We start from the raw sequence: 11,878 nt of genomic DNA on the forward strand, positions 1-11,878 counted from the left end.
AAATTTGCACCTTCTATATTGACAACTTAAAATATGTGTAATGAGGAAAGATATCCATACCAATATTTGAATTATAGAACTTGAAGAAGTGATGAAGCATTTGGAGTATGACATTATATGTTTAAACATGTTATGCATGCTACTAGAGAACCATAAGTAGTTGGAAAAACTCCCCCAACTATGTATTATTCTCATCTTGATTATCAAATGGAAGTTACACTATTTTCAATCATTACATAGAGATAAATAGTTCTATAAAACAATAACAATATAAACATATATGCAGAGGAAAAAATGATCGATAATATAGAGGAGGAAGAGGAAGAGAGATAAAATAGTAAGATAGAGTGATACCAACATAAGTTGTGTGTGTGTGAGAGAGATAATTAAATATAATTATTTTTCTTAATAAAACAAATAATCAAGATAAAAAGATGGTTATAATAAAAAATTAAAATATATTATATTTTAATTAATGAAATTAAGAATTTAATTTTTATATGAAATGTATTGAAATATAAAAATATTTTATAAGTAAAACTAATTATTTAATTTTACACAATTAGAAGGTTTACTATTTAATGTTTTGTATTTCCAAATTTTTCATAAAATTAAATAATTTTTAATTATGAAATAATATCTATATAATTTAATATTTAAATTTGTAAATAATATTATATATAAATTTCACGTTGGTAAATAAGAAATAGAATATAACTATTTAATTTTAATACATAGTTTATAAAAACTTAATAATAATTTATACATATTTTAGAATTGAATTATTTCTTTTTTGTGGTTATTTCCTATAATATGTTTTTTTAATGTAAAATATAATTATTAATTTAATACTAAAATATATATTTAAGTTTTAAATAGATTTAAACTAAATGATAAATTGTTTCAATAATAAATATTAATAATAATAAATGATATAATTTATAAATTGTAACACTTATCAATTATACATATTAAAAACACTATTATAAAATATAATTAAAAAATAATATTGTTTAATTTATTTTTATAAGAGTAAAATAATAGTAATAATTTAAGTACTTTTATTAAAAATCAAAGTTTTAAAAAAATTAGAAATTCAAATACAAAGATATAACATATTGAAATTATATTGCTATTGAGAATTAATATTGATTAGACATGTTGTGTGAGGTGGAAGATAAAATGATTAGAAAAAAATTTAAAAAATCTTATCAACTTGTCACAAATGTGAAAAAAAAAAAGTTGTTACTAATGCATTTATTAATGCATGATGAAATTGTTAGAAAATATTTGTATTTTTGTTTGAAGAAAATTAATTTTCTCCCCAGATCAATAGAATAATAAAAAATGTGATTTATAAAATAATAAAAAAATTGAAAAAATATAAACGTTTCATATAATCTTTTAAATTCTTTGATTTAATTGGTCAGTGATTTAATTTGATTTAATGTATATTAGCAAGTATTCTACTCATAGCACAACAATGTAATTACATTTAATTGTCACTCAGAAGCAATCTTTATCGTCATGAACCCGACTGAATTTGAACTCTCTCTTTATCCGCATGAACCCGAGTGGGGTTGAACTCTTTCAGATACAGGATTTTTTTTGAGAAGTCCATGATTCAATCTGAAAACAGTGGCGTAGAATGGAGGAACAGTCCGGGAATGCGCATCATCAGCAGAGCTGTATTATCATAGATTCAAACCAGGTAAGAAATCTGCTCTCTGAAGCAATTCTAATACATCATCTGCAATCAGCGTTCTCAAACAAAACAATTCAATGCCCCCAAAGACAAATTTTTGAGATCAACAGCGAAAATAGCGACAATAAATCTCCGCCTGGTACATTGCTTTTGATGCCTGCATGGTCGCAATCTCTTCAGACGCCATACATAGGGATCAAGATTGTGACTGCTTTTCCTCATAATACACAAGCTGCTATGCCCAGTATCAATGCATCCTATATGCTGTCAGATTCATACACAGGAAGGCCTTTGGCATTCATAGATGGAACCGAGATAACCCATTGGAGAACCTCGTGTATATCCGCCCTAGCTGCGTCCTATCTTGCAAGGAAAGAAGCGCGTGTCCTTGCCATGGTGGGTGCTGGTCAACTTGCCCAGTATTTGATCAGGGCTCATCTTTATGTCAGACCCACTTTAAGAAAAGTCATTATTTGGAACAGAACCCCTTCCAAAGCGCAAACCCTAGTGGAAAATCTTAGTGGGAGATTAGGAATTGGTATGGAAATTGAACTCGGGGTTGACCTAGATGAGGTTATTGGGCAAGCCGATATCATAAGTTGTGCCACCGGTTCTGAGTTACCGCTTGTTCATGGCGAAGTCCTAAAACCAGGGACTCACTTGGATCTAGTGGGATCCTTTTCTCCTTCAATGAAGGAATGTGATGATGAGGCTCTTGCAAGGGCTAAAATCTTTGTAGATTGTGAAGTTGCCTTGAAAGAAGCTGGTGAATTAGTTGGGGCTTTCGCGAGAGGGGTTATCCTGCCCCAAGATGTTGCGGGCACTCTAGCAGAGCTTGCGAGAGGAGAGAAAGATGGAAGGAGTGGAATAGAGGAGATTACAGTGTTTAAGTCGGTGGGTTCTGCAGCTGTGGATCTTGTAACAGCCCAGCTCATATATGAAAAACATGGTCAGTGTACTTCTGCTTGAAACTCTGCATAATCGTCCAAGGACAGTTACAGAATTTGTGCTAGACTAATTGCGGTGAAAATTTTATGGCTGGGTAAATTGGTTTAGTTTGCGTGGAGCCAAAGCTAGGATTGTTTCACGGATTATATAATTTTTTACCATCATTTTCAATACATCCTCTCCATCACAATGTTTTATCCTTGTTCATGTTGTGTAAACATTTCTATTGATGATGTGCAAATAAAAAAAGAATTATCGACAAAATGGTGAGCTACCAGAATGTTAACCTGTCTCTTGAAAAAGCATCTGTTCTGAAAATCAACAGAGCATCATGTCAGAAATTATCCGGCGGCCTTTTAACAAGGCTACCATACGAGCATGGTAATGGCTTCATGTAGCTAATTACTGCAAAGTCCCACAATATTTTCCCATTTAAACTCATGCAAATGGTACAAACAAGAAATACCATCTAGATACCCGTAGTCATTAAATTCAGTTGTAGTTGGAATAAGAACACGGGGAAATTGTAGCAATCTTAACAGGGCCGTCTGTTCGTACAAAACTTCAATGCTGTACGTCACTGCACAAGGATAAAACATTCAATCTTGTAGAAAAAGGTTGATAGCTATACCAGGTAAAGGCACATGCGATGAGTGAATATGTCTGTGAATAGCACCATCCTACCTTTTCAGATAGCTTTTTAGACCGAATTTATTGCCTTAATAATTTTGGCCGCAAGGTGATTTTTGAAATGAGAATAACGCTCAGTGATTTGGAAAGAAATTATTTCTTAAATAAAGCTTAGCATCTCAAGCCTATTGGCACTCAGAGTAAGTGGGTTCCCTGGCTGATGAATTAATAATAAAAATTATTAAAATATGAGCAGCTATAATTAAATGGATATGCAGTCAGTAGGCTGATCTGCAAGGTGATAAATTTGATGCCAGTGACTTTCAGCAAGAAGAAGAGATCTCAGTTCTCTAGTATTCACTGTTCATTAATCACTATAATGTTGATTTTCCTTGTTTCTCCTCTTGATTATTCAGCTTTCCAATGATGGCTTTACAAACAACTCTTTATTATTTATGTAGAAGAAATATTAAAATAACTGATGAAACAAAATGTACCCTGTCTTTAGTTTTGCTAAACAATTTGTCAAAACCAGTGAAACAGCTTGAATTGTTTGGAACTGTTTCAAAGAAACTCATTTTTCCTGCCAATATGGGAAAAAGCTTCACACTCACTCAATACTCCCTTCACACACCCAAACAAACCAAAAGTGCTCATAGTTTTTAAATTGTGCAACAATTGAACAAAACCAGTGAACAGCTTAAATTGCTTGGAAATATTTCTAGGAAACTTATTTTTCATGCCAATATAGGAAAATTTCATACTCACATTCAATACCCCTTTCACACACACCAATGAACAAAAATACACTGTTAAATTTTGTTCATAGAACACTCGAAAAAACCAGGGGAAGAGCTTGAATTGCTTGGAAATGTTCCAGAATATTTCCCATAAAAAGATCGGAAAACAGAAAATTGGTGACTGACCAAAATTTTCCTGCTACTTAGCTATGTTCATTAATCTGTTTGCTTGAATCGCAGTTGAGTTGTATGCTTGAATCTCAGTTGAGTTGTACGCTCAACTGAGACATCTCATACAGGTCCTGTCTTTAATATGCAAATTGGTGTATTCAATGAAAGATGTACCACTAATAAAGTGAATTTCAAACTTCTTCTTAGAGTAACGTGTTGAATTAAAGCAAAATACGTGCTATGTCTTTCATCAATACACAAATTTAGATATTACAGCGCATTTTTAACATTGTTGTTTACAAAGAAAAATGACCGGGAGAGAGCGATTTGCCTAAGACAGACCTTAATAGTATTATTATGAGCACACCTGAGTGACCAGAAGAAAACTGCAATCTTGTCTAGCCATATGCATGTTATCTTGTTGTTCTCATATCTAACCATTGCAATCAATGGCATTGACAGAAAATGAATGTAATTAGGTACAAAATAATGAGCTACTTGGATCCTACTGTATTCTACTTGGAAAAAGCATGTATTCTATAACCACTTGCAAAATCAACGTACATTCATCACTGACAGATTATGTGAAAGTTTTTTATTTCTTTTTTTCTAAATATTATAGAAGTGAAATGAAGCGTTCCCTTAGCTAATAACTGAAATGGTATACACAATATCTGCGTTTGTAAATGTGTGCTGCTGGTACAAACAAGAATTATAATTTAGATAGGGAGTGGGTCTATTGTAATTGAAGTCATGTGTGACTAACTTATAAATTGGTCCAGGAGGATTTGGGTCACTAATCTTACTGTAAATCTCGTGTTTTGCTTAGCAACTCTTGCAGTTTCATTGCTGGCAGTCTTATCCTATTTAATGCCCACATGGCACGTCATAAGGCCCTAACTCAACTTCCACAATTGTGAAGTGATTCAATTCTGTTGTTTTTTTAATCTTCCCTTTTTGGTATATAAAAATGGATAACCATTTCTTTGTAGTTAAAATGGATAACCAGCATAGTACAACTTTATTATTACAATTTTACAGGTGTTGTTTGATTGTCTTCTTTGCTCTCATGTTTAGTTATATTCTGCAGAGTCTGAACCTCTATCATACATAAATCATTTTCTCACATAGCCCCATCAAATTCAGTTAACCGGGGTTGTCCACTAGGTTTTCTCATGGGGCTTGGAGTAGTAATTTTAGACCACACATGCTTCATATCATTTTTGAATGGTGGACACATGCACTTCATATCATTTTCAAATGGTATTGTAGTGGCATTATAATTCCATCTTTGTTTGCATGCCCATTCATACGAGGTCAGAATAAAGGAAGTTAGGGCTCAAGGGTCATGATCCTTAATTGTACCTTTTTACACATCCTGAAATGCAAGACAAATTGACAATGATGCCAACTTTAGAAATCTTTAAAAAACAATTGATAGGAGTATGCATTGCAAAGACAACAAGAAGAATTGAAAGAATGTTCTGGAATTCAATTTTCATTACTCTTCAGCAAGGTCAAAATCCTTTTGATTTACAACAACCATTTGGTGTTCAAATTTATACAAGGTTTTTAGCATATTTTCGTATTCTGACAAAAATAATGTTTGAAACATTTGAGTGTTATAGTAAAAACCCTTGAAGTCTTTGGCTGTCTCAAAAACACTATGTTGAGCAAGTTTTATCTTATGTTGGCACTCTTGCAAGTTTCAAAAAACTATGTCAATAACTGTCATTGTTATCCCAACCAATAGTTTCACTGAAGACTTGGTATTTCATTCTCTTTCTTTATTGTCATTTTCACACATTTTAACTTTTGAAGTTTTGTTAACCCTGCAAGCTTGCAAAAGTTCTACTGGTCAACTGTTTTTCACCCTATGCCTGTAATTTTCTAAACCTTTCAAACTCCTGACAAAGGACAATTTCAAAGAAGTGTTGTGAACGGAAAATCTCGAAGTTGAGTTCAAAAGGAGTGAGTGATGCTGGTAGCTTTTGTGATTTGCAAAGAGTGAAAGTCCAGGATAATGGAGCCCTATTGATATGTTGGCAATTGTGACCACAGAGGCTGCATTTAAAGTGGTTCTACATCTCACAACCACTTAATATACTGACACATGTTTTAATGTTAAGTGAGGAAAGCGGAAAAAAAAGTTTTAAAATAGAAGCCAGAATCCTTGAAGCAGGCATCAGAGAACTCGTGTATAGTTATTTTGATCATCCAAGGCAATTCTTCAAACAAGTAGAAGCAGTATGTGACTCGAGACTTTTTGTTACTGGTACACTAGGCTTCCGTGTAGTTTATCAAACAGAAGGAAATGCTCAAATGGTGAACTAGTAGCAGTTTCCTTGAATAAAGAGAGTGATCGGAGAGGTGAAAAAGTTCAAATAGATAATTCTCTAGTGCTCAATTGTTATATTCTTGCTCTGTTGATGGTACTAACAGGGCCCGGGACACACGAAACCTACAAGAGATTTCTATTTTTAGGAGGTGCTATTATGGGATTAGAGAAACCAAAAACAAGTAGCCTGCTTGGAGGACTACTTTCTGGTTCTATGGATGGATTGACTTGTGTCACTGATGCCGATGACAATATTAATGATGGTGGTCAACTAGAGTCTGTGATGAATGTTGGAACATCAATTTCTCGGATAAGTTTTTATGGAGCATAAAATCATAAATTATGGTATTTGAATCACATTGAAATGCTCAGCTTTTTGGATTAGGGAAATGCATTGCAAAATACAGTGTTTGGTGATGCACACACAACAACGTCTGTCAACTGGAACCTACCATATGTAGATTATTTTGTTGATTGCCATTAGTCTCTATCCAAACATAGCTTTTGGCTTTTGAGAAGCACAAATGATGGTTTACTGGGTTATTTTCCAGTTAGATACAAAACAAGAAGTGGCCAATGCCAACCAAACTCTGGGCAGTTGGTTCAGTTAATATAGTTCTTGATGGTGGTCACAAAAGTGTAATAAGATCTTTTTGGTCACCATTTAATGTGGGAGTTGATCTCCTTCACAATCAACATATTGTCTGGACTGAGGGAGAGGATGTCCATTTGCGTTGCTTGACAGAGGGTATTACATTGGGGGGCTCTCTATAATAAATATTCTAATTCATTGATGAATTAAACATTATCTTTATGTCCATGGGAATTCATTGAGAGTTTTACTTTGTTGTTAAAAGTTTTATTTTATGTAAAACTCTCCAACATGAATAAGGCAGGTACAGAAGCTGAAAGGCCTTTTCTTGGACACCATCTTTAAATTTGCAATCAGAAAACAATCCAGGGTCTGGATTCTTAGATTCCCTTGATGCTTTGATATATGAGTGAGACTTGATCAAAGGGAAGGCATTTTAATTGAACTTTAAAGGAGGATTTTACAAAGTATTCCTTTTTTTCAAGCACAATCTTCTGTTTCTGGGGTAGAGGATCTGTGCACTCCATTTCCGATTAAGAAAATAAGAAGAAGATATTTTGGATCTTTGTGTTCATCTATGCCCTTTTTCATTGCTATTTTTCTGCATGTCTGTGTAATTGTCAGATGATGTTTTTTTAAATCTTATAGCAGATTATGGAGATGTTCACCAAATGATCAGTGAGACATAAACCGTAATATTTTAAAGAAACACTATCTTCTCTGCTAAGTATCGTTGGGTGCTGAGGGGATGATCTTTGTGTCATTTATTGTTTCTTTTTTATTCTAATGTCATTGTCACATCTGTAACCATATGTTAGTTTTCCTTTTTTGGTCTCTAGCTAAGAGCATAACTCCCAAAAATTAGATTATATCACGAGGGTGATGCATCTCTAAAATTTAGAGAAAAATTATTAACTCAATCAAGATTTCTCCCTAACTGTTAGTTGCAGTTTGTCTTTATTCCTGAGCTTATTGTTAATCATTTTGAAAAGAAAAATCTGTTCCCTAACAAAGGTACAAATCAACTTAGACATCCTTATATATTTGAGCAAGATAAATGTAAATGCTCTAGATAATTGGCTTAACCTAATACAATCACATTACAAAGCCAATTATTTCTTTTTCAAAGAAAGGATTATATTGTCTAATTGCAAATGCTTCTCTCTTACTGGACAAATGGTGGAATAACTAATCTACAACAAATGAGGATGACTTAAACTCACTTTTAGACACATGAAATGGTTTCATAACAATCTTCAAAGAAACTTGTTACTTTGTTGGAAATTGTCTAGTGTGTTAATCTTAATTGCACCAAGGTTGAGGATAATGATTCTACAAATATGCAAATTCTTTTCATACTTTGGTGTCTAAATTACCAGTTCAAAATTCAAAGGAAAACCTTGTTTTGAAGCATGTGTTAGGGTTGTGGCCCTATATCCAATCAAATATGGATTTCCAACATATCTATTCAACTTGAGAATCTTGCATATTTGCTTTTAAGTTTGAAGCAAAAACCAAAGTTGAGATGATGACTAACAAATCCAAGTCTCAAACCAAACTCCAATCAAGTATCCAAAATAAAATTTTAAACTAAAGAATGGCTTTCAATGCCATTCACAAAAAGAATCAATCATTAAATGATCAAAACAAATAACCAAAGATTAGCAAGAGATGTTCTTTTTAATAACTTTAGGAGTCACTCCAAAGCAAACTTTTGTGCTTGGAAAAATCTTCTTGCATAGCTTGAGATTGTGGATACTAGCACTGTGGCACCAAATGCTTTAAGCAAACCATGGAATAAATATCTAGTGTTATAGTTGGTACTACAAACATCTCTACTTCCCTTGCAAACACATGAAAGTGGAAAGATTGTTCCATTCTCAAATAAAAGTCAAAAGAATATGATCTATGTTAAAGTTAAAGGTTGAACTGTCATCAGTGTTTCACCCACAACCATACTCTTAAGTAGTTGAATACATGATCTTAGAAATAAGTCACTTGATAATGTTGACTAGGGCATGACATCAAATGTTTCCAAGATACAATAATTTGGAATGTTGTTTAGATGCATGCGACTTTTTACTTTGGCAATTATGTCTTTATCATTGACATAGAACTCATAGAGAAAACAAAAAGAATGTTGTCATAGATGTTGGTCACAAGAAATACTACATATCGGAAGATAATTCATTAGCTATCACTCATTAACACTATACAATGTAAATGGCTAGTCGATTATGGTGAACCCAGATGTAAGAATGCCTTGTGGTACTCATTCATAGCATTATTCTCTTCATTAATAGTAGAGACCTCATAATTGAGCCACAACTTAGAAAGAATACAAGAACATGTTTAGTTAGCAAATGAAGTGTCTACATGTTGTATGATAAGATACATTGTTGATTTGATTCCTCGTCTACCCCTCTACATAGTGCTTCTTTATATTGTAGATCATCTCTAGAGAATTAACAAAGTGAAAATTCAATGGACTTTGGGAGAATAATATATGAAATCTAATTCATCACCTTACAGAAACCTAATTGTACTTCTACAGATTGATGATGTATGGAGGGGGATTGTCAATTATTACAAATCTTTCAACAAGTCAGAATCAAGAGCTACTGCCCTCTTATAGGGATTGAGTATTTGCTAGACCAGCTACATTTTATGAAGTCTTCACCAAAATTGATGTCAATCTAGATTATCATCAAACTCATGTTTATGCTATAAATGTTTGGAAGATAACCTTCAAGGAAACTAAGGCTTTTTTGAATCATTAGGCATGGGATTTGACTTAACTAGTACTCTAGCTACATTTATTTAGATGATGAATGACATTATGAGGCCATCCACTATAACATTTGTTGTAGTTTACCTTGATGATAAGTCATTGTTCAACAAACCACATGATGAACATATGCATCATGTAGAACAAGTGGTTGACTCAATTTAAAGCACAAAATGGATACATGCCTAGAGAATATGCATTTTCCATGTGAGAGATACGATATATAGGATAATTATAGGAACATTGGGAAACACCAACTATTATGGTTGGTGTTTCTTTTCCATTGGGAAACTCTAGCTATTATTCTCACCCGTCACTTTTGTCTGCTAGTCATGGCTATGGTAATAGAGTGGGGCCTTGTGTGGGGACTGTTGTTCCCTCCATGTCTGTTAGGCCTTCTTTGTTGGGTTTTGTGATTCATGCTCGAGATCTAACATTGGTTGGTGGGTCTTTCCTTATTGCAACAGTGGGAGTTTCTTTAGTTGTTGCTAGTGTTTTATTTGATGAAGGGGTGACAACTCCCTCTTTTTCTATTCCTTCTATTAATCAGAGGGTTTCCAAGGTCTTTGTAGATGGTGAAGATGGTCTTGTTTGATGTCCTTCTATTGCTTCTAGTGGGGTGCCTTCTATTAGGTTTTCCTTTGGGGATTGTGTTGTTGTAACTCTTAATGTTGCTGCCCCAAATCCACAAGATGAAGAGGCATTTTGTTGATGTTGGTGTTTCAGTAAGATGCACATTGTTCCTATGGCAAGGGTTTTTTTAATGCAAAGTCCGATGTTTTTGAAGATCGAAATAAGATTTCATGTCATCATTTCTTTAGTCGGGAGGATAAATCTATATCAATGATAAAACCATGGCATGCTGATTTCAATCCATCTTCTAGATTGTTTAATAAAAATTTCAATATGGGTTCTTATTTATCACCCCCTTCATCTTTGGGTGGATTCTCTTTCAGAGGTACTAGGAGAAGCTAAGAGAGAATTTTCTGATTGTTGATGGTGATTCATCTGATATTTATCATTCCACCTATGCCTATATCCTCTTGGATATGGATGTGTTAAGTGTTTGCTTGCTGAAATCTTAATTAGGTCTTTGAAGGATAGATGGATTCGACTTTGGACTATGTAGCGATACCCTTTAGTAGTAGGATATGTTTTAAAACAAGTCATGTGTATCCTCAATGTGGTTTAGCAAAAAAGAGAATGACAACTTCATGGTGGAATGATGCTTCGATGCGACATTATACGGTGGTGAGAAAATTTGAAACTCAAAGGAGTTTTTCACAGGTGGTTGAGACTGATACTTAGTGTCCCAAGGCTTCTTCTTAAGCTATTTTGGATTCGAGGGGGCTGATGATGACAATCATGTGATTCCTTCTATTATCACCCAAGATGTGTGTGATAAGTTGTCTCAGATTGTTGTTGCCTAAATAGAGCTATCATTTTTGGTACTTGTGCTTCGCTTGTTGAGAGGAATGTTGTTGGTGTTGTCTCTTAGGATGTTGTTGGCTCTATCTCAAGTTCTTTGGCTTGGAAGATGGCTTGATTATTGTCAAGGGCAAGAAGGTTAAGTCTTCTAAACCCTCTTTCTTGACTCCTTGTTCCCCAAAGAGGAGTATTAAAGGTAAATCTTGATGGGTCTTGATGTGGTGGGATGGGGCTCAATCTTTTTTGGTGTTTTCTCTATTTTTGGCTGCTTGCTAGTTGGTTTCTTGCAACTTTTCTTTTAGTGTGAGGGAGTAGAATGGGCTTTCCCTTATTTTGCCTTGCAAGCCCTTTCACCTCTAGTTGTTTGGTGTTTCTAATGTTTTATCTTTTGACATCATGTTTGCACATTCTAGATTTGTTCAAAATCTGTTTGCAAAGGGTTTTGGGTCCCCCTTTAAAACCCATTTTTTGTAGACATGGCCAAGATTCAAATTATCTAGGAATAGACACAACTAAAGAATCATAGTCTTGCCTTCTT

At 33.9% G+C, this 11,878-nt stretch overlaps 1 protein-coding gene and 1 pseudogene across 1 annotated transcript; both read left to right on the forward strand.

The window, feature by feature from the left end:
• The first annotated feature begins 1,487 nt into the window (after window positions 1-1,487).
• On the forward strand, window positions 1,488-2,917 carry LOC149577932 (NAD(P)-binding Rossmann-fold superfamily protein). The gene has a single exon (XM_089826651.1). The coding sequence runs from the start codon at window positions 1,649-1,651 to the stop codon at window positions 2,672-2,674; it is 1,026 nt and encodes a 341-aa protein (XP_089682777.1). The 5' UTR covers window positions 1,488-1,648; the 3' UTR covers window positions 2,675-2,917.
• Window positions 2,917-7,702, forward strand: LOC149577933 (WD repeat-containing protein GTS1-like; annotated as a pseudogene).
• Window positions 7,703-11,878: the final 4,176 nt, after the last annotated feature.

The sequence above is a fragment of the Cupressus sempervirens genome, chromosome 1, assembly GCF_028749045.1.
Source record: "Cupressus sempervirens isolate cs-2001-9-10 chromosome 1, ASM2874904v1, whole genome shotgun sequence".
NCBI lineage: Eukaryota > Viridiplantae > Streptophyta > Pinopsida > Cupressales > Cupressaceae > Cupressus > Cupressus sempervirens.